General features: G+C 49.0%; 1 protein-coding gene across 6 annotated transcripts in view; it reads left to right on the forward strand.

The window, feature by feature from the left end:
* The window catches only part of Actr3b (actin related protein 3B), a 96,598-nt gene extending 74,102 nt beyond the window's left edge, over positions 1 to 22,496 (forward strand). For 5 of the 6 annotated variants that reach the window (XM_050123737.1, XM_050123739.1, XM_050123735.1 and 2 more), the window contains 5 exons: positions 333 to 506; positions 1,631 to 1,723; positions 20,710 to 20,835; positions 21,429 to 21,512; positions 22,361 to 22,490. In XM_050123737.1, coding sequence (XP_049979694.1) covers positions 333 to 506; positions 1,631 to 1,723; positions 20,710 to 20,835; positions 21,429 to 21,512; positions 22,361 to 22,456 — 573 coding nt within the window. In that variant the 3' untranslated portion in view covers positions 22,457 to 22,490. Of the gene's footprint in view, positions 1 to 332; positions 507 to 1,630; positions 1,724 to 20,709; positions 20,836 to 21,428; positions 21,513 to 22,360 lie in introns of all 6 variants that reach the window. The other variant, XM_050123734.1, reaches the window with a different exon arrangement.

Genomic DNA, 22,496 nt, shown 5'->3' on the forward strand with positions numbered 1-22,496 from the left:
GAGGGAGCCCGAGGGAGCACGTAAAGTCTGGATGGAGACAAGGTGCTGATGTCTACAGAGAGGTGTTATTGCAGACAATATGGCAACAAAATTAGGTGGACTTGGTAGTGATGAATAACCAAGTTGCAGAGAAAGCAGACTTACCTGCTCAAGCGCCGTCATGTCTGAGCCGAAAGACAGGGGGACACGAGCTTGACAGTCCAGCCACATGGGTTACAGTGTAGCAGAGGTGGAGTCAGCTGTCTGTAATGTGTGGGTTCCTGTGTATTTGTCAGAGGGCAGAGACACTGGCGGTTATTAATGCGTGGTGATATCTTTTTGTGTATACACAGGAGAAGTACTGTTACATTTGCCCTGATATTGTCAAAGAATTTGCTAAGTATGACATGGATTCCCGGAAGTGGATCAAACAGTACACGGGGATCAATGCGATCAACCAGAAAAAGTTCATTATAGATGTTGGTTATGAAAGGTTCCTGGGACCGGAAATATTCTTTCACCCTGAGGTAAGAGCTGTCTCTGAGGCTGCAGAGTACAGTGATGTGGAGCAATGCTGCCCCCTAGTGTGCACCAGGAGCAGCTCCCAGTACAGGGGCCCAGAGAGCAAGTTGGCTGTTTTGCATGGTCCCTCCCCATGCCTTGTGGCTGCCTGGTTTGCCTTGCCATCGACTTACCTGCTCTAACACTTAAGGTTGGGTTATCCGCCTTGAGATGAGGAAAACTTTGAATAGCAATAGAAGAAAATGGATTTGAAACTGACCTTAAGGGGTCGGTGGTAATGTAAGTCACTAATCCTGGAGACTGGTGTACACTGGCCCTTGCATGGGAGTGGGGTTAGGACAGAGTCTGTCCAGCTCTGTGACTGTCCTTCTGAAGCAGTGCATCCCCAGCTGGTGAAAGACTGGATGTCACCTTCTTCCTCCGAGACCTTGGAGTACGAACTGGGTTTTGAAGTGTATTTGGAGTTGACAGTTTCCGACTTTCGTACATTTAACTCATGCCATTGGACCCAAAGATGCTTATTTGTTTGCTCACCGTGACTGTTGCAAGGGCGACTGTTGGGTTCTAACACCACCGCCATCACCGTAGCACGGTTTCCTCTCAAAGCCTGGCTAACTTTTCTCTGTGTCAATACTCACAAGTGTAATTCTCATTGCACGCCCCGTAGCTGGTGTGCGTGCCCTCCCCTCTCTCTGACTGGCGTGCGGTGCAGTGCTCTCCTTAGCAGGGCTGCCTGTCCTGGTGACTGATGGGTACTTTTCCTTGGCTACACGCACACATGTCATGTTCACATCGCTCCACACACATGTGGTCGGCCATGCGCATTCCTTTGACATTCTTTGATTTCCGTTCTAGGGAACTGTGTGTTTGTTGGTCACCTTTAAAGAAATGTAGCTGAGGGGCCTGGAAGCATGCCCCAGTGTAACGGCAGGGACTGCTCTTGCAGAGGATCCCAGCCCGGTTCCAGCACCAGTGCACACGTTGCTCATGTGCACAAACCCACACTCAGACACACTCACCTACACACATAGTTAAACATAAAAACACAGTCTTAAAATGTCGTTTGAAGAAAGCGCTAGTTATTTGAGGAAAACGTATAACATTTCTTTTCTGTCTCTATAAAATGTAGTTCGCCAACCCGGATTTCATGGAGTCCATCTCGGATGTCGTTGATGAGGTCATACAGAACTGTCCCATAGATGTGCGTCGGCCGCTCTACAAGGTATGGGCCTTGTTTGCTCCCGCATTAAAGGTTTTAGCTACTGATGATGCGTGCCGTCATCCCTGTTCCTCCTGCTCCTGGGACTGCTCCTCTGTGACAGAGAGGAGTGGAATGTTTGGGAATATGACACTACCAACCGAGGGATTTTTAAAACTCTCTTCCTCCTTCTTCCCCTTCTTCTTGAACCCAGGCTGGCCTAGGTTTAGAACCTGTGACTTTTCTGTCTCCACTTCCCTAGCACTAGGCTTTCAGGCCCGCATCTCTATGCCTGGCTTGAGCTATCTTTTCTTCTCTGGCAAACTGGATCTGAAGTTAGACAGTCTGAGCCATACGTACTGACTGTAAGAGGAAGGTGCGCCCCTTCCTGCTACCTGGGAACTGCTCTTATTCGTCCATGGGCATTTAGTGTCGGTCAGTGCTGAGGTAGCATGACAGCGAGAGCTTAAAGTGGGGCAATCAGAGCAAATAAGCTGTGAATTCTTAAAAACATTCTTTCGTTGTCCAGAATTGTAAAACTTGAAATAAGAGGAATCTAATAATTATTGCATAAAAGGAAATATTGCTGACAGCCAGTGAGCAAGAGCAGAAACCCCTCATCTTCAGCTAACATTTGCATGTATGCATCAAGCCTTTGACACCCAGCTTCATGATCCCATATTAAACGCTGACATCTGCATTTTAAACAGAAAGGTTCTCAGTTGCAATGCAGTAAATACTGCTCCGTTCCACAGTAGATACTGCATTCCTTTTGAGGGAATGAGGTAAATCAGCTACGTTCCCACGAGAAAGTCTCTGGTAGGAAAGCAGCTACTGGCATGCAGCTCATATGCACATACTTTACAGTCTGAGTGATCTATATTAAACAGCTAATAAGAAGTACCAGAAAGATAAACTGAATAGACTGGGTTTGCGTTAGATGGCGTGTGTTACCGTGTTGCCCTTCAGTGTCGCTCATGTGGCTGTGTGGTCTTGGTGAAGGCTGGGAACATACAGTGCATGGTTGCAGGAAAAGCGAATCAGCTCTGCCGAGTGAGAACTGCAGTAATGCAGCTCTTGGGCTGCAGTGGCCTTGGAGGTCATGCAGACCAGCCCTTAAAGCATGGTGACCGAATGGAAAGGCGAAGGGCAGGGTGGGCTCAGGGGCCCTGCACTTGGGTCTTGTTGTGTTTATTTTATTAAGGAATTTCTCAGTTTCTTAATCCCACTGATTCAAACTAAAGGTAGTTTGAATGAGGCAGCACTCACCTGCATCAACTCCTTTGAGTCTGGCAGCGTAGCTGGGATGCCCTTCCATTTTGGAATTACTTAGTTATTAAATAACACTGCAGAATGTGCTAACCCTGAACTCAAGAAAGCTTCATGAACTAGCAAGACAAGGATGCACGTGGCCTCTTCAGGCATACTAGGTCAAGTGCAGGCAGTTCCTAGAAGGTGAGGTTGGCCCAGCAGATGAGGGCCTGGGTCAGGTGTGCTGTTAGAATTTGGGAGTAGCTCATGAAGAAGAGGAGGAAGTGAGTGTTGGGCTAGGAATGTGGATGTCTTCTGCAGGGGATGTTGCGGTGGCAGTGGCGTTGCTCTGACCTGAATCTGCCCCCATCCCCCGACTGCTCTATGGAGAGTCCACTTAAAATTCCATCTTCTTTTTTTTGTTTCTTTGACAGGGTCTCATACTATAGGTCAGGCTGACCGGGAACTCATTGTGTAGCCTAGTTAGGTTCCAGATTCATGGGGATCATTCTGTCTCAGCTCTCAAGCCCTGGATGACAGGTGTGAGCCACCAAACCCAGCTTGCATCTGTACCCCCAGCCAATCTGGCACAATCTGAGATTTTCTCAATTGAGGTTCTCTCTTCTCAAATAACTTTAGCTTGTGTTGACATCTAACACAAGGAGGGTAGGTGGCTGGCAGGCAGACAGGGTAGGGGTTGCTAGTTGTTATTGTAGCCTTGGGATTGATACGGAATTCAAGTCCCAATGAAGTTGGGCACGCTTTCTGTCATTTATCATGGAGCTGAACTCTCTGCAGGAGAACGGGAGTCAAATGAGGCTGCCCTCTGCTCTGTCTCCTGAGACACTAATGTAGACCAGATTCTGACGTGGAAAACAAACCTCAGGGCTGAGCTGTGGAGACTTTTGTCTTTCTCATGGCGGTGTCCATTGTGGAACCTCAGTGGGTTTGTCATCCTCTGTGACTCCTTCAGGAAGCTGACACTCTTGGTTGCTGCTGCAGGATAGGCAGCCCTTGGGTCACTTTGTTCTCTCTGGAAGTATTTGGTGGGCACCACAGCTTCTACTACAACCACTAAGAAAGGGACTCTTTCGAAAGCCAGGGTTGTGAGGAGTAAATTGAAGTTTACTATTGAGATTTACAAATGCCCACTTTCTATGCGTTAATCCACCAGGTGCAGCCACTAGAGTGGGTTCTTTACGGTAATCTCAAACCAGGAGCTGGCCAGCATTTTCTGTAAAGGGCCAGATGGTAAATCGTTTGGCTTTGCAGAAGCCACATGGTCTTTGTTGCATTTACTTCATTCTGCCAATGCTGCTATAGACAATATGGGCACCGCTAGAAGAGGCTGGCTTCCATAAAACGTTATTTACAAAAAACAGCAGGCAGGTTGCTATAGACAGTTGAGTCTCTAGTTCCTAATTGTAGAACTCTCTACGCCTTTGAGAGGTAGGTGGGCCTTCTCTCCAGCTGGCTGTATGTGCAGGTGTGTGTTTAGTTCATCAGTCAGTCAGGGCTGTGTCTTTGACTGGCACTGCCCAGTGAGAGCTGCAGGATGTGGAGGCAGCACTTCTGCTCCCTGGGTATTTGGAAGTGGTCAGTCCTCTGCCCAAATTGACCCACCCAGTGTGGGATGGAGGAATCGTTCTTTGGAAGCAGCATCTTGAAGCAATGATGTTTCACTGCCATGCTTTACTCTTGTGTGGGCATGCTCAGTCTGGGACCCTTTCTAGCTCCTTCTCCTGAGTGTGGACAGAAGCTTGCCATGAAAATTATCCTTCCACCTCTTTCTCAGTGGCTAAATGTACAGAGAGTAGGTATGTGAGCACCTAAATCAAATATGTAAGAAAACACACTGAGTAATCTGTATCACACCGGGATATCTTTCTCAGCATAGCCAAACACCTGCAGGGGTCCCTAGGGGATGCCTCTCTTTTATTCTTGTCCCCAGGTGCTTGCCTTCTCCAGGACCAATGATGGACCCATTCTTGCCAGTAACCCAGGTCCCCTTCACACCGAGGCAGCAATCAGTGGACCAGAATGATAGGGAGCATGGTCTGGGCCAGGGAAAGTCAGATTAGAAAAGGAAAAGAACACTTCTTCTGGGCCTGACAGGTAGGGCTGCCCTCTCCCAGGACCGAGGCAGCTGGGATCCTGACCTCATCCTCCCATGTGTCTTCCCTCTAGTCTTAGGACTTTATCTAGGTCAGTTATTTCCAGCCTGTGGCCGGAGACTCCTTAGGGTGTTGAATGACCCTTTCACAAGCGTTGCCTAAGGCCCCTGGAAAACACAGATATTTACACTAAGCTTTATAACAGTAGCATAATTACAGTTATGAATCACAGTTATGAATCACAGTTATGGTTGGGGGTCACCACAACAGGAGGAGCTGTTTATTAAAGGGTCGCAGCATCAGGAAGGTTGAGCACCGCTGATCTAGACAATGGGTGTGGACACAATATCAAGAAAGGAACCACAGAGAGCTCCTGGGAAGGAGATTGGAGCAAGTTCTGTGGTTCTCTGTTCAGCACCAGAGGGTTCTTTCCTCTTGTGTGGCTCCTTCTCCTTCCCTGAGTAATCCAGACCTGTAGGGCCAAAATCTTGGTGACCTACAGGGGTTTATTATGATCTAGTGAGGAAGAAGTGGCTCACTTTGGATTGCTGGAAGACCCGCAGCTTGGCCAGGCTCTCAGACAAGAAGAAAAAAAATGGCAAGAATGGAAGATGGCTCTAAAAATGACCGTTTGCTCATCTCCCTTGAGGTGGTATTGACATACAATCTGTGTATGTTTAAGGTATAGCCAGGTTGATCTGATGTATGCGTCCATTGCAGAAACCTGCCAAGTTAACTGACTAACTTACTCCTTACATCGCATAGCTTCCCGTGTGTTCAGGTGTTGGGATGCTTGTACAGTCTACCTCTGTGTTAACAGAAGCCTGCGTCCTGCCCCAGAGATCCTCATGCAGCTGGGCCCGGGCTAGAGTGGAGAGGGGCACCTGCGTATGGAAAGCATTTCTAGGGTTTGGCTAAGTTGGCAGCTGTTGTCAGCAGCTGGTCCTTTCTTGGATGGTCTGGTATTTAGTAGTTTGCTCTGTGTGAAGGTGGAGCAGTTACAGTTACAGTTGTTCTGTCATGGAACTGGTTTGTGAGGTGTCTTGGGTGCCTAGTGGCTTATTGTTAAATTTAAAGAGATTCAATATGTATGTGGTGGTGTTCTTGTCTTCAGGAATTGATCAAAAAGCCAAAAAGTACTGAAATAACAAACGGGAACCACTACAAGCTAAATGTCATTAAAGTGAATCATACAGTTATGGCAATTGAGGAATGAGCAGATTGCATTTAGTTAGAGGGATCGAGACAGGCTTTGAGGAGGTGTCTTCTGAGCCTGTCAGACCTGGCCTGTGGAACCGGTATGGGAGAGCCTGGCCTGGCATAAGACCCTGAGTTTCGAGTGGGGACCTAGGGGTGCATAAGGAATTCATCCTTCCTGAAGTCCGGGGTGCAGCAGGGGTGGGAGGGGATAGCTGTGAGAGGAAGTCTGCCATCCTGCTTTGGCCCTGGAGTGGAAGTTGGGAAAGTGCCCTGTTTGTTCTGTCGCTAAGAAGATGAGATGCATCTCGATAATGTTCACAGTTGGTTTTTTGTAACTAGTGGCTGGAGTCAGGTCTGTTGTAGTAATTATTTATTTTCTTAGAGCCTTTTAAATCAGAACAGCATGGGGCAGAGTAAGCGAGCGGTGTACACTATTTGTTAATGTTGAATGGTTCTGATATCCTCAACAGTTGAAACAGAAAATTAGAAAACACATTCACCAGTGGCGTTTTTATCCTTTTTCTTCCCCCGTCCTTCAGTAGTGGGGATCAGATATGAGTCATTCTAGGCGGGCACTGCACTAAGTGAGCTACATCCCAGCCCACTGTCCTTTTCCAGCTGAAGTCCAGGCTGAAGGCTAAGACGTGAGCAGCTGGGACGGCAGCTGCTTAGATTTGGGTAGGGTCGCGGGCTCGCACAGTTCCAGAATTTCCAAACCCACTTCTGTACTATTGACCCACAGCTTTTAACTACGCTTCTGCTGCTGCACTCCAAAACCACAGGATTTCTTTTTGTCTTGGTGGAAAGGGAAGCCTGATGTTAACAACTGGTCAGGGCTTACGGAGTTGAGGGATTGTTATTGCAGTGGTAAAATGAAGATATCGCATGATGCCCACGGAGGGGCATCTGTTGGCCACTTGCCAGCCCCAGTACAGGAACTCAGGATCCAGGCATGCAACTGCATATAGTAGATTGAGCATGGTGATTTGTGGGCGCCCAGGTTGGACATGGCCCAGGGGCTCCTGGAGCTAGTGTTCCCCTACTTGCACCACGGTGGATGTGTCTGCAGCTGGGCATCCAGGCAGTGCCACCAGCCACATGTGGCTGCTCCCTCCTTCAAACATGTTGCAACAAGAAAGCATTAAAGTTTTGTTTAATGTTAATTGATACAGGCAGGTATCACTAGCAATATTGGACTAAGGGCTGCACTATGGGACAGCTCAGGCTGGAGTCCGGTAGGCCGGTGTGACCCCCTCAGAACAGGGGTGCAGCATGGATGAGTAATAAAAATAATCCATTTGGCCACGTGGTCGTAGCACACGCCTTTAATCCCAGCACTCGGGAGGCAGAGACAGGCAAATCTTTGCGTTCAAGGCCTGGTTTACGGTTTTCAGAGCAAGTTCCCGAACAGTCAGGTCTTTATAGAGAACCTGTCTTGAAAAAACAAAAGCAAAAGCAAAGCCAAACAAAAGCAATCATTTGGGTCTAGAGAGATGGCTCTTGCACAGGACCCTGCACAGTGGGTGGCTCACAGCAGCTTGCACCCCAACTCCAGGGCTTCCAGTGCCCTCAGCAGGCCCCTGCAGGCACCTGCACATATGTATGAACATACACATAGAGGGTGCACATACATACACATAACTAAAGAACACAATAAATCTTTGAAAAGGAGAATCTGTTTGCAGGGCCAGGAGTAGAGTGTGTTGTGGGTGGAAATGGATTCGGCATCCCTGGACCTGATATCTAGACATGGTAGTGAGCAAGGAGCCCGAGATGTGCAAAGAGCCAGATCACGTGGGGTGTGGAGGAGAGGGGTGAGCCACCGTGTGCTGGCTGTGACTCTCAGGCAAGACCTGATGGCATGGCTTTAGATGGAGTTTGTCCTGTGTCCTGAGGGTCACTGAGGATTTTGGAATGAATGTGTAGTGGCCTAAGCAGAGAAGCAGAAGTAGGGCTCTCCCTCCCTCCCTCCCTCCCTCCCTCCCTCCCTCCCTCCCTCCCTCCCTCCCTCCCTCCCTCCTGTCTCTGTTCTTTCTCTTCTCTTCCCTTCCTTCCCTCCACTCTCTCCTCTCTTCTCCCCCACAGTGAAATAAGATGTATTGTAAGGATGGGCATAAGGATGGGCCGTGGAGCTGCCGAGCCTGGATTTGTAGAGCAGGCTGGAAACTCAGGCAGGCACTGCTACTGCATGTTGGGATAGAGTCCCATCCTGGGGACACCCCAGACTGCTCTTCTGGCCTTCAGCTGACTGGTCGTCGCCTCCACAGCATGTCACTTAACTGCACACAGCACCTGAATTCGTGTTTGGTTCAGTCACCAGGTGTGATCATGTAGCCAGTCAACACACAAAATTAATCACCCTAGAAGCCAAGAGAGTCTCAGAGAGAACGCAGGATGGATAACTGTCCCTGGGCCTGCTGGGTGGCACTTTCCCCACAGAACTAGCTTTGAGAGAGGAGTTGTGCAGAGGCCAAAGTAATGCAGTTGAAGGAAATTAAGAGATGGGGGCGATTCCTGCGTTAGTTGTCACTGGCGGTGACAGCCCCTAGAGCAGCCCTGAGCAGTTGCTTGGATTTCAACAGGGACAGGTTGGGCATCACACAGTTGTGTGTCACTCAGGTTTGTGTTCAAAATCTGTGCACTTCAGTTGCAGTAGAACCTGGAGCTGCTGTGTTGTCTACACTGCAGGAGAGGAGACACAGCCTGTCTCTCTCTGTTTTTCCTTCACTAGAGGGAATGGAACCGGTGGAGCCCCACATGCGGTGTGTGCAAGTGTTCCCCTTTTCGCCTGTGTTGGGGGTTGAACCTAGGGCCTTGTATATGTTAGGCAAGTATTATACTATTGAGCTACCTTCTCAGCCCCTTAATCTTTTTGAGACAAGGTCCCATTAAGCTGCTAAGGGTGGCCTTGAACTTACTCTTGGCCCAGGCAGATCTTGCTTTCAATCATCTTTCCTCAGCATCCAGAGTAGCTGGAATTGCTGTAGTAGCTGGGATTGCATGAGCGGCTAACATTATACCTGCAGTTACACATGATGGCTCATAGGTGGCGCCGTGTACCTGTCAAACTGAATTAGGAGTGCCTCAAGCCTGAGATGCATTGATGTGAACAGGAGCAGGCAGTCTGGTTATTTTTGATATTGTGTTACTTTTTTCAAGCAGGTAGGAGGTGGGACTTAGTGCCTGGCATGTGGCCAGCCCCCCTCAGAGAGCTGTGCCCCCAGTCCATATTAGGGACCAGCAAGTGAACTAACTTGCTGGTGGTACAGATTTTATTTTAAACCTTTCTGACTTAAACTTCAGGAGGCTGACAGGTTATATGTGTGTCTCATGTTGTGCCCTGGCATTCTCTACCAGCAGAGAGAAGGGGCCTTTCCGTGTGCAAAGACAACTTCAAATGGAGACTTTTTTGGCAGGGAGGTAATTGCATAATCGCTCTTGAAAAAAATCTAGACAAGACATTGGGTTTCATGATCACTTGACACCCTCACATGGAGCAAAGGGACACTGTACATGGAGCCAGAGCCACTGGAGCAGGGGACGCAACAGAGGGAGACTGGTGGCCAAAGCATTAGGTGTAAAAACCTGCTTCATCATAGGAAGTTTAGACGTCGTAGGGGCAAAGGTCATTATTCTCATTTAAAATGCATGTTCAAGTTCAGAGACTCGAAATATTCCAAAAACTTCCATGCAAGCAGAAGCCTTTCTGCAGTCTCTGATTGTCGGTATTGCAGAGCTTTCCCTATTGCCCTGAAGTGTAAGTAGGTAGGACATAATATTCTCTATTATGTGTGTTCATCTAGCTTGGTGTTGTAAACACTTAGCAAATCAAAACTTTGCAAAAACATTGTTTTTAATTAAGCCCGTTTCAATACCGACACTTTTCTAGGTTGGGTGTTTGGTGTTTTTCTATCCTCAGGTCACAGTTTTTCTCTACTGTGCTATGTTTTAGGGTGAGAGTCTCTGTTTCTGATGCTTTCGAGTTGAATGGTTCTAATTTAAGACTTGCTGACTGGAGCAGAACTGGCTGAGATGCTCTCCCACCTTACTGGGCCTTTGAGTACATTGAGATCTTCAGTGACAGTGTTAAATGGGTTTGTGGGGGTGGCTGGATATAGGAAAATGTCCTTTCAGAGGATTGTTACAGCCAGGGCTGGCACCCATGAGATGCGCTGATTGTCTAATAAGAACACTCGTTTTCTGTCAGGTTCTCTCAGAGGGACACACCCTGAGGTCTGGCTCCTGTTGGAAGTTTTTTGAGATGCACTGTCTCCCACCGTCTCCCGCCATCTCCCACCATCTCCCTGTCTTCATGGTCAGGGGTGGGTGCTGTGGCACAGACGGCCTGGACTGTGTACTGGCCTAGCTATGCATGAGCATCAGTTTCTTAGCCTTGCTTCCTTGGAGCAAGGCCCGCATAGGGACGCTGTGGTGCCAAAGGTCTGTGGTGTCAGAGGTCTGCTGGCTGCTATAACTTGTAAGGCATACAGTAGTATTGGCATGCAGGAATATGGGCAGGGTGAAGGAACTTAGTTTCTAAGTAAATGTTTGTTCCCTTTCTCCCAAGTCCTTGAGCTCTGAGTTATGCAGGCTTGCAGCTTCCTAGCTGTGGGCCTTTGGGCCAGCATTTCACTTCCATCTACCGGTCCTTTAAAAGAAAAGAGGGTAATGAGGCCTTGAGAATGACAGGAGGCTCATGTGGGGCAAACAGCATGTGGGGTAGTGACTGACACATGTTGGGTGTGTTAGTTCCTTTGCCTAAAGTGCTTTACCTTGGCTTACCATTTATGGTGATACAGTCCATAGTGTCAGGGAAGGGATGGTGGTGGGTGACTTTGTGACAGCAGTGTGCCTGTGTGATGGGGGGTGCCTGGTGGTGGGGTATGGTGGTGAGCATGTGGTGCTTGGCCTGTGTGTTGGTGGTGGGCAATGCCTGGCAGTAGGGAGTGGCGGTGGGGGTACCTGTGGCTGAGCTATGGCAGTGAGCATGTATTAGTGGACCTGTGTGATGTGGGGGGGGGGCAATGCCTGGCGGTAGGGTGTGGTGGTGGGCATGTGGTTTGGGGCCTGTGTGGTGGCAGCTGCTTTCTCACAGATCAGCAGCCAATAGCAAAGAAAAAGAAGCAGGATCAGGCTATAAACTCTAAGCCCATCTCCCCAGAGACCCACTTTTTCCAGCCAGACCCCAATTTCCCAGAGTTCTACAACTTTCCAAAAACAGTGCCACTGTCTGGGGACAAGTGTTTCAACATAGGCGCCCGGGGGAGGAATTTCACTCGCAATCCATACTGAGTGGTTGTTTCTGTTGGCTCTGCTGTCAGTGCGACCCAGTCTCACTAATTAAAGTGGACTAGCGGGGATACAGTAGAGGGATGCGAGGTCCCGAGGTCCCGGAAGCAGACTCTGATCAGGTGGGGCAGCTGGGAACTTGAGATGTGTAGGCTCAGCTTAGATTTAGTTTAGAGAAGAAGCTGCAGTTATCTTCTCTGATAGGACGCTTCTATAAATCAAATTAGCTGAATTAAGCCCGTGGAGGAGAGGGGAAGCTCTGTGCTGTGGGTGTAATAAGTCAGATTGTTTTGACTTCAGCAGCTGAGTGTACGTTGAGTTTTACTTTAAGACTATTGAAGATTTTCTATTGTGAAGATGAAGGGGGAAGGGGGCTCTTCTATTGAGGATGGTTTGTTGAGGGTCCAGGGCAGAAGTTGAGCTCTGGCCAGGCAAGGTAAAAGGTATGGAAGGCACTGAAGTGTGCGCATGTGTGTGCTTGTGTGTCTGTGTGTCTGTGCGCGTGTGTGTGGAGAGGGGAGGGTGGCAGGAGCATAGGAGCTGTCCCAGCCCTGTGAGGTCCATTCCCTCATTGGTGTTTAGAGGACATGTTATCTCTGGAAATCATTCAGAGACTGCAGGGTTACCTGGCACTTGAATGGGGACACAGCACTGTGTGGATGATGCTATTGGGGGCAGCAGGCCAGTGGGTGAGGGGTGAACCACTGTGACAGTTAAGGAGGAAGGGAGTGCTAGGGCTCCAGGTGTAGGGCTTCTTTTGGTTGGGTCTCTGTTGGTGTGGTAAAACACCATGACCACAAACAACTTGGAGAAGAAAGGGATTATTTCACTTTATGACTGTCAGGCCATACATACTCCATCACCAGGAACTGAAGCCAAGGCCAGAGAGGAACGCTGCTGACTGGCTCGCTCCCCATGGCTTGCTCAGCCTGCCTTCTCATAGCACCCAGAGCTGCCAGCCCAGGGAGGCACCACCCACAGTGAGCTGGGCCCTCCCACCTCAGTCACCAATCAGGAAAATGCACCATAGGCTTGCATGGAGGGGGGGACTGTAGGGTCAGGATATTTTCTCAGGTGAGGTTTCCTATTTCCAAATGATTCTAGTTTGTGTCAGACTGACACAAAAGTAGCCAGCATGGGCCTCTGTGTCCTCAGGAAGTGTGGACTTAGGGAGCCGACTCCAGGGTGTGACAGAAGGGGACTCTGCTGAGGAGTATCCTGGGACGGTGACTGCTTGATCTTCAACCCATTTTACTGTTAGTTTATTATTGTTTTATAAATGTTCTTTCTATAATCTCTAGTCAAGTATGTGTGTTGCAAATATTTTTCCCCTAGTCTGTGGATTGTCTTAATTTTTTTAGTTTTTTTTGTTTTCTGTTTTTTGAGACAGGGTTTCTCTGTAACAGCCCTGGCTGTTGTGGACCAGGCTGGCCCTGAACTCACAGAGATCCACTTGTCTCTGCCTCCCAAGTGCTGGGATTAAAGGCATGTGCCACCACCACCCGGCTAATTTTCTTAGTTACATATTTTGAACAAGAATGGAAATGTTGAAGTCATGATGTTCAATTTATTTTTTGTCTATGTTTTTTTTTTTGCTTTTTGTGTATTATCTAAATATTTAATTTACCCTCAGGTCTTAAAGCTTTAGAAATATCTACATCTCTATATCACTAGCTAATTTGAGAAACTGTCATTAGCTCTTGTGTCTTTGCCCGCGGTCTGTTTGGCGTTAGCTTGTGCGTCTGACATGGGCGAGATGAATGTGCGGAGGTCGCCGATCCCCACACTGTCTGTTTGTCTGGAGAGCTTGCTCTTTCCCAGTGAGGCTCCTCAGTGATGCTTATGTGCAGTGCGGTGTGCAGTGCGTAGTCTCTGTGTAGTCTGTGCAGTGTGGTGTGCAGCGCGTAGTCTCTGTGTAGTCTGTGCGGTGCGGTGTGCAGTGCGTAGTCTCTGTGTAGTCTGTGCAGTGCGGTGTGCAGTGCGTAGTCTCTGTGTAGTCTGTGCAGTGCGGTGTGCAGCGCGTAGTCTCTGTGTAGTCTGTGCAGTGTGGTGTGCAGTGCGTAGTCTCTGTGTAGTCTGTGCAGTGCGGTGTGCAGTGTGTAGTCTCTGTGTAGTCTGTGCAGTGCGGTGTGCAGTGCGTAGTCTCTGTGTAGTCTGTGCAGTGCGGTGTGCAGTGCGTAGTCTCTGTAGTCTGTGCAGTGCGGTGTGCAGTGCGTAGTCTCTGTAGTCTGTGCAGTGCGGTGTGCAGCGCGTAGTCTCTGTGTAGTGCTTCCTTTTGAAGCTGCAGAGAAGGCAGATGAACCCAACGTGTTCCTCCTTGAGAGGCAATCCAAGAGCTCACAGCAATCCTGGCAAACATTTTATAGCCTAGGAATTGTTTTTTATATATAATTAAGAAAACCATTGCAGAGACATGACAAGTAGTTGTAAAAGTTGGACTGGATTTTGGACTGGGAGGGAAAATGCTGTAAAAGTTGTTGAAGGGCAGAGTAACAAGGCGGGAGAGGGACAGCACGTGGATGCGGCTATGCAGAGGGCGGCTGGCGGTGGCATTCTTACTAAGAACACACCTGAAGTGTAGGAGGACACACGAAGAAGTCAGGGGTTCAAACGAAGGAAGTGGTGGTAGGAGGGAACATGGCTGACGGAATGTTCATGAAAGATCCACCTACACCGCAGGGCGCATCACTCGTGCTGACTTGATGTTATCTCTAAATAGCAAATGTGTTCAGATAAAAATGGTGTAACAAATTCATGTAGCATATGCCTTAGTCTCTAAAACACGAGAGGTCGTTACATTAACTAGCTGCTGAATATTGCCCTTTTCTACGAATGTAGTATGTAAATGGACTAAAATAGCTGTCAACAACCCTTTTTTTTGTGTGAATAGGCATTTTGTTGTTGTTGTTGTTGTTGGGGTTGAGCTCCGGACCTTATGCCTGCTAAGGGAAGCTCTCTACCCTGAGTAACATCCCCAGCCCGTGAAAAGACATTTCCTTGAAAAAAACGAATGGCCATTCTAGGAGTAAGGTGTCACTGAGATGATGTCCTGTATTGCGGTCTGTCCCTGAGCCAGAGTGGTGTTGGCCAGACTACTTAGTAGAAGTTTCCTAATGGTCAGTCTTACCTCCTTCAGTGTCCTTTGATAACTAGTTTGATGGAGATGGACTATTGAGGTTGTTATCAGACCGTATGCACACACCCACCAGTAAGCCCCGTGGAGACGATAGACTTGGTATTAAATCAACTCTTGCACCAGGACCTTTAGTGTGAACTGACTTGTGCTTTAAGCCTATTTTGTGTTTAATAAGTTTTCTGCCTCAACAAAGTCCACTCACAAACAAGCCTGCAGGCTGCCAGGTTCAGATGACCTGCTCACAGGGTGGGAAACTGAGAGGACTTGGCGGGAGTCAGGACAACCCGTGGGCTCTCAAAGAATGGTGCTTATTGCTGTTGTCATCCTTCTGTTTGCTTCTTCCAGGGGCTTCGTTTCCCTCAGCATCACTGTTGCTGTGAGGTTTTCATACATGTTCACACATGATGTGTTCTGTGCCCCTCTTTTTACTGTCCCATCCACCTTCTCACTGCCTCAGTGAGTGTCTTAACTCGTGAGAGCCGTTCTAACGCCAAGGCTGCCTGCATCCCGCCAGTGTTCATGCTGCTGTTTTCGGCTTTGGTCTGCACAGTGTGGGGTTTTTGTTTGTCTGTTTGTTTTTAGTCCTCTTTGAGCCCTGGCCTGTGCTGACCTCCCTGGTATGAGCGTGGTCACTGTGCTCATGGGATGTCTCTCAGTGAGGAAGTGTGCATTTCAGATCGCAAACAGGCATTGTGACAGGGAGCTGTCAGCCCTTGTTTGGGGACTGTGGGCAGGGTCCCTGTGTTTGCTGTCACAGCATTCTCTGGATACCCAAGGACAGCATGACTTCATGCACGGTCCCATCTGCCCTGCAAGCCCAGGCTTCACAGCTCTCATCCCTGTCTCCTGGGCACTTGCAAGTTGCCACATGTGTTTCCTGGTGAAAGATAAACTTTGCTTTTACTTAAAAACCCCAGATTTCTTTCTTCTGTGAATGTGAGTGTGTGTGTGTGTGTGTGTGTGTGTGTGTGATTGTGCGGTTTGTGGGGACATTTGTGGGTGTTGGCCCTCCCCTTCCACTTTGTCTCTTATTCACTGTGTAATCAGGATGGCTGCCCCGTGATCCTCAGGGAGTCTCTTGTCTCCGCCTCCCACCTCATTTGAGGATCACACACACACACACACACACACACACACACACACACACACCCCATCATCTTGCCCTGAGTTCTAGGGATTCAAACACTGGCCCTCACACATATGTGGCCAGTGCTCCCCCCACCCGTGCCATCTCCCCTGCCCCGTTGTCCCCTTTTTTCCCATGTAAGAAACAAGCACAGTTCTTTTTCATGGACCCTGGAATGAATGCTGTTATCAGATCGCGAGTATTGTTTCTAAGATGTTTGTCTCTAGCTTCTGTCTTAAAATGTGATTTTTCACATTTCTCAAAAACTTCCAGCCCCTTTAAGAATGTCTAAGATTCAGAGGTTGGAAGCCCCTCTTCAAGCCAGCTTGTGCGCCCCTTGGTCCAGGGTTTGCCCAAGGACCACCTGAGGTGTTTGTTGGTACATGGAGCTTTCCAGAGATAGTGCTTGGTGAGCAAGAGGCTGTGTCCCATCTGTCACAGTGCTTATCTGTGAGGCTTTCCAGAGAGAAGGGAGGAAGGAATTCTGTTAGAGGACTGGACATTCTTTTTAATTTTTAAAATGTTTTTTTCATTTATAAAATTAAAATATAATTGTATCATTTCCCCCCTTCCTTTTTTTCTCCCTCCAACTCATATTGTGCTCAGTCCTTCCTCATTCCCTTTCAAATTTATGGCCTCTTTATCTTTAGTTGTTATTGCTACACACACATACATACACATACACACACACAAATGTATAAATACAACTTGCTCAGTCCATTGAGCATTGCTTGTATGTTTACGATGATTTCAGGACTGACTATTTGGTTTTGAGTAACAGTTAAGGGCTCATTCCTGGCGAAGGCCGATTCTCTTGTTCCAGCATACTTCGTTGCCTGTGGACTCTTTAGCGAAGTTGTCTGCTCACCTCTCCCTATTTTGCATGAAGATAATTCTGTTTCTGTGTTTGGTTTGCCTAGCTCGAATATGCACACCTTTCTTTCCCTGCTGGCTGTCTGTCTGTTGGGGAGTGTGAGACCATCAGGGAGGTTTGTCCAGTAGAAAAGGAGGTAGCTAGAGGAGTCAGAGTTAGGGCATGAGGCCAGCAGGCCGAGGGCAGTGGGTATGTGTCTGTCATCCCAGCCCACACCGTGCTAAGCCTTCTGGCAGCCCGGGAAGAGGGAAGCTGGCTCTGTGGTGGAAGTTGCAGGGCTGGTGAGAAGTGAGACTGCTGTGTTAGTGCTGGTTGTGTTTGCCCAGGGGCCATGGTTTCCTGACACTGGGCCTGGGACATTCTTCTTTAGACCCTCCTCAGTCATACCTTCACCTGTCTTGGCCGTGGCCTGCTTAGTATGACAAACGTGCTTTGGGTGGATACATACAGAAGAGAACTGAGCCCATGAGAGTGCTCCTACAGAGTCTGGTATGGTAGGAAGCAGAGTGAGCATGCTCCATACCCATCTCGTTATCTCTTAGAGGGACAAACCCATAGGCTTGGGGTTGGGGGAGGGGAGTCCTTGTGAGGGGCACTGTGTGTCCAGTGCCTTGCTTTGGCTGTTATGTGCAGGAATAATAATTTTCTGTGACAGCCACAGAAGCACCCGGCACTGATCTGTCTTCCCTTTGTATGGAGGTGAGCAGGCAAGAGCCCAGTAGGGCCCGGGCTCCCCAGAAGCTATGTGAGGCCCCCTGACATGTCCAGGGCCCCAGGATTCTGACGGGCTATGGTAACTGGAGTCTGAAAAGTTTCAAGAAGGGCTTATTTATAGTGGTCAGAAGAGAAGGTAGAGTAGAAAACTAGAGTACCCGAGTACCCTTAGAAACATACACTTAAGTCACATTGCATCCTTGTCCATCCTCAGCCCTCAGGTCATTCTTAACTGGACAGGATCTGGCATCTGTTGCTCTAGGAATAATTGACTTGTGTCTATTTGAGAGAAGTGCCAGGCTTTTCCTAAAGACACGAATGCCAAGACCACTTTCAGAGTCTTCTGAACAGTAAACAGCTATGCAGGGTTAGGTCTGTGTCTGAGAGGAGCTGGGTCAGAACACACTCATTCTTGAACACTGCCTCTGGTCTAACCTTCTGGGCACACTTGACATGAATGCCATAGACAAACCACCCTGAGCTTGGCATAGCAGTGCCCGTGAGTCTGGTCTCTGACAGTCACACCTTGTCCCAAGGGTTTCTCCACATGACAACAGAGGAAAACAACATGGTCAGGACACTGACCTGGGGATCTCGATGTAACCAGTCACCTAGAAGGAGGCTGGTGCTTAGTAGGGCTGCAGTCTGGGTGCTGAGGACTCTAAAATCCCTGTCTTAGTAGGGCTGGAGTCTGGGTACTGAGGACTCTAGAATCCCTGTCTTAGAGCTGCAGTCCGGGTGCTGAGGGCTCTAGAATCCCTGTCTTAGAGCTGCAGTCCAGGCGCTGAAGGCTCTAGAATCTCTGTCTTAGGGCTGGAGTTCTGGGTGCTGCGGACTCTAGAATCCTTGTCTCAGTAGAGCTGGAGTCCAGGTACTGAGGACTCTAGAATCCCTGTCTCAGTAGGGCAGGAGTCCAGGTGCTGAAGGCTCTAGAATCCCTGTCTAAAAAAGGCGTCAACAGCAGCCTGCTTTCTCCCACTCTCCGATCTCTCAGAGCTCCCACTATCAGGTGCCTTTCCACCAAGCCCAAGCAAGGACCAGATGGCACACTTGTGGTTTGCTTTGCCCAACACCCCTGTTACTAGGTGGGCTCCATGAGAAAGGGACCTCTTGTTTAATGTAGTTCTCTGTTGAAGGGAGAACTGGGGAGAGCTCCAGGGATGGTCAGGGTATGGCCTTGGAGGACCTCTTTCTACTGGAGAGCTCTGGAAGGTCCTACCCAGAAGTGTTCCACATCTGACCTGCAAGCGCCCTCCAGGACCCTCCCAAAGACATCTGGCTGGGGACTGCAGTGGCCACTCAACTGTGCTTTCTCATGCATGGCCTTGTGGCTCTACTCTTGTCATGGCCTGTCATGTGTTGTCCCTGAAGGTCCTCAGCTAAGCTCTTGGAATAGTGAGGGCTTCCTGTAGGGTTTCCCAAGTCTATGGGCAGGTTATTAGAGGGAAATTTTCTACAAATACTCAGGTTGGAACTGGAATAGGTCGCAAGGCAGAAGACCGGATCTGAGGTGGCTTCGCAGGACTCTGCTCTTCTGCCTCTGTCTCTACTGCCTACTCTGCAAATCCTGCCTCAGCCACTGTGGCCTCAGCTGGTGTGGGAGACCCTCACTGGTATGGGAGAGCAGTGAGCAGAGCAGACCCGCCATAACCTGGGCTCTCTGGCCTAGGCATGTACGACATCTCTTCCTCATAAACGTGTGAGGGGTTTTCTGGCTGAGGAAATGTGGCCGCACAAGGCATCCCAGAAGGCAAGGTTGGGGACTTGGGGCTCCTTGAAAGAGGATTTTTATTTTCTTTATAGTTTTCTCAAATGATATTTTCTGTCACAAAGTTAAATGAGTGCAATTTCGCTTTCATTGTCCTGAATAATATTCTGTAGCCTGAGAGAATAGAACTGTTATCTTTCATTGTAACAGCTGGACGGTTTAATGATTCTTGCCCTTCTTCACTCATCAAACATCTGATCCAGTCATGTGACAGAGCTGGAGTCCTCATGGGGGGGGGGGGGGGGGGGGGGGGGGGGGGGGCGGTGAACTCATTTGAAAATGTTTCCCCAGGTGATTTGATATGCTTTCTTCCCACGCCGCCCTTCTGAAGGGGTTCCAGTATGAACGGAAGGCCCGGTTGGGGTTGGTTATTAAGTCAAAACAGTTGAAGATCAATGTTAGTGATTTGTCAAGAGCCAATGTTGGTTAGCACAGCTTTCCTGGTTTCTTGGCTCTTGTGAGGGTTCTGCTGGGGTCGGGGGTGAGCGGGGTGGGGCAGCGCAGGCATGAGTAGCTGTGTGCTTCCGGCTGTTTACAGTGGAGGAAAGTGCTGAGGGAGGCATTGGTGGCCTGCTCATGAGGAAAACATACAGCCTAAGGCTCTTGGCTAGTGAAAGGTCTCACCTGAGGGAGTCAAGGAGGACACAGTAGACAATCAGACATGTTGGGGACTCCTTGAGGAGTCAGGTCCCAGACGGCATGGTAGAGCTCTGAGGAGAATCGACTCATGAGGCAGGAGTGGAGGCCCTCTTTATAGGACTCTGAGGAAGGAGGAAGATGTCTCAGAAAGATTCTGCAGCCAGGCTGTCTCTGATTCCCCTTCAAAATGAAAAAAAAAAATACAGCTCTCATCTTAAAGGAAACAGAAAACTGGAGCCCAATTTGAGTGACCATGTCCCAGAAGTGCAGATGTAGGTTACCCCAGATTCCATGTTCCAACATGAAAGCGGTTTCATAAAGCTTGATGGTTTTACAGAACAAAGGAAGCCATCAGTCAAGGCAAGTTTAAAGTACAGTGGTGGGCACATCAGAGAGTTGGCTGCAAGGAAATGGGGAGCTGTTCTATAGCCCCAGATGCTGTCTGATGGCTGGCTCTGCTTTGGTGGAAGCTAGGCATTTTCTAAGTTCATAGTTTACAAGGGGTTTTTAGCCATTAGTCACAGGATGTTAGTTTTGGCACAGAGGTGGGCAAGGAATGGCTCTATAGAGGGCTCACGCTGGCCTGGGATAGGTAACTCACCTCAGGAGCTGCAGCTTCCCAACCTCTCCACATCACTACTGTTCTCAGCAGTCTGTGCAGACAGTTCCTTGCCAGGAATTTTTGTGGACTCTTTGCAGACTTCAGAGACGTGGGGAGGGGTGTGCTGCTACTGGTAGCCCCGCGAGACTGGGAGAAGGGAGAGCTGGTGCTTCGGTTAGTGTCTTACCTCTGCATCAGCCTTAGTCACACAAGCAGGCCTGCTGGGGAGCCGTTACTAGACAGTCACAGGCAGCTTGGTCTCACCCAAGGCCGCTCACCATCTGCTTTTGTCTTTCAGAATGTCGTTCTTTCTGGAGGTTCCACGATGTTTAGAGACTTTGGACGTCGTCTACAGAGAGACTTGAAAAGAGTGGTGGACGCCAGGTTGAAGCTGAGTGAAGAGCTCAGTGGGGGCAGAATAAAGGTAGGGGCAGTGTGCGGGCCCTCTGTCCTCCACACTAGGGGGCAGCTAGGTTGGATGGTCGTGTTCATTGGAGGATGTTGCTAAGATCACTCATCCCCTCTTCTGCAAGATCAGGCATGGGTGTGTTTGTGCGAACAGGGTGCTACCGAGGCAAGATGGATTTATGGTGAGGGAATGTCCTTGTGAAAGGGAGACAACTCGTGCATGCTAGGCTGTGCCCATCACGGCTCTCAGCCACTGGGGTGCCACCTGGGCCTCTCCCTGAGATGGGCGTTGCTAGGGAAGTGAGAGCAAAGAGCCCTCTGCCGTGAGGGTAGCTGTTGCGGTGTTTATTTTGTTGTAGTGTTTGGGGGTTCACTTTGTTATTGACCTTGATAAGCTATCTGGTTGTTTAAAGCCGTCAGTCGGGTTAATTGTTTGTCTTAGTACCAGAAGAGAGGGTCTCGGTCAGGCACGAGCACGTCCTCCTGAGTCTCCTGGGGCTGGCACTGCAGTGTGGCTGAGGCCGTCACTAGAGGAGCCCACAGTTTTTCTTTTGACACACGGGCCGATAGGATGTACTGTGCAGACTAAATGCAGTTTTTCTTTTGCAGCCTAAGCCTGTGGAGGTGCAGGTGATAACACACCACATGCAGCGCTATGCCGTGTGGTTTGGAGGCTCCATGCTGGCCTCAACCGTAAGTCCCTTTTCATATGACTGTTACCTTCTCATTTGCTCGTCTCTGTCGGGTTTGGATAAATACTGCCTATGAATTAAACACCACGTGTTCTGTTTGCATGGCTTTAAACAGACTAAATTCTGTTCGATATAAAAATGTTAGTTATCAGTTCAATTGTGTATCTCACTCACAAGCACCCTGCTAATTGTGGGTTGCAGATAAACATGTGTACATGAATCTAAAAGTAATCTAGAGCACCCTGTCTTACTCCTGTGTGTGTGCACATGTGTGCACATGTACGTGCAGGAGTGTGCAAATTGTGTGAGGAGGCCAGAGGTCAATATTGGATCCTCGTCAATCACTTTTTCTCTTTGAGTCAGCTTTCTCTCCAGGACCTGGCTCCCCAATGAGCCTAGGCTGGCAGGGATCTCGAGGGCTACATCCAGCAGGAGGATTAAAGGTGTACATTGCCATGCCTGGCTTTCCCTAGGGCGCATGGATGGGCTCAGGTTCTCATGTTTATATGACAAGCATATACAACTGAGCCCTCTCCCCAGCACCTTCTTGGGTCCTTTCCAAGTGATTATTTTAATGTATTAATATTTCCCCCTTGAGTTTGTTAGCAGCTATTTTTAGTTCAGGCTAACAAATATTTGATCCCAATAAGTGGAAACTGAGTAAATTTGGTGTTTTCCAGTGCTGGGGACTGCCGAGGGAATTTTTAAAAGTGAAACAAACTTGTGCCTGAGTGTCACCCAGTGGTTGGCAGAGGGCCTGCTGGATGAGGACAGCCCTTCTCCTTTGCTCACTGGTTTCCTCTTCTCCTGCTCATTCTCTCCCCCCCCCCCCCGCTGCTCCTCCTGCAGCCGGAGTTCTTCCAGGTCTGTCACACCAAGAAGGACTATGAGGAGTACGGCCCCAGCATCTGCCGCCACAACCCCGTCTTTGGAGTCATGTCCTAGTGTCTGCCTGGGCACCATCGTCTGACAGTGTCGTGTTGGG

The sequence above is a fragment of the Alexandromys fortis genome, unplaced genomic scaffold, assembly GCF_014885135.2.
Source record: "Alexandromys fortis isolate MF-2015 unplaced genomic scaffold, M_Fortis_MF-2015_v1.1 scaffold_217, whole genome shotgun sequence".
In the NCBI taxonomy this organism is placed as follows: domain Eukaryota; kingdom Metazoa; phylum Chordata; class Mammalia; order Rodentia; family Cricetidae; genus Alexandromys; species Alexandromys fortis.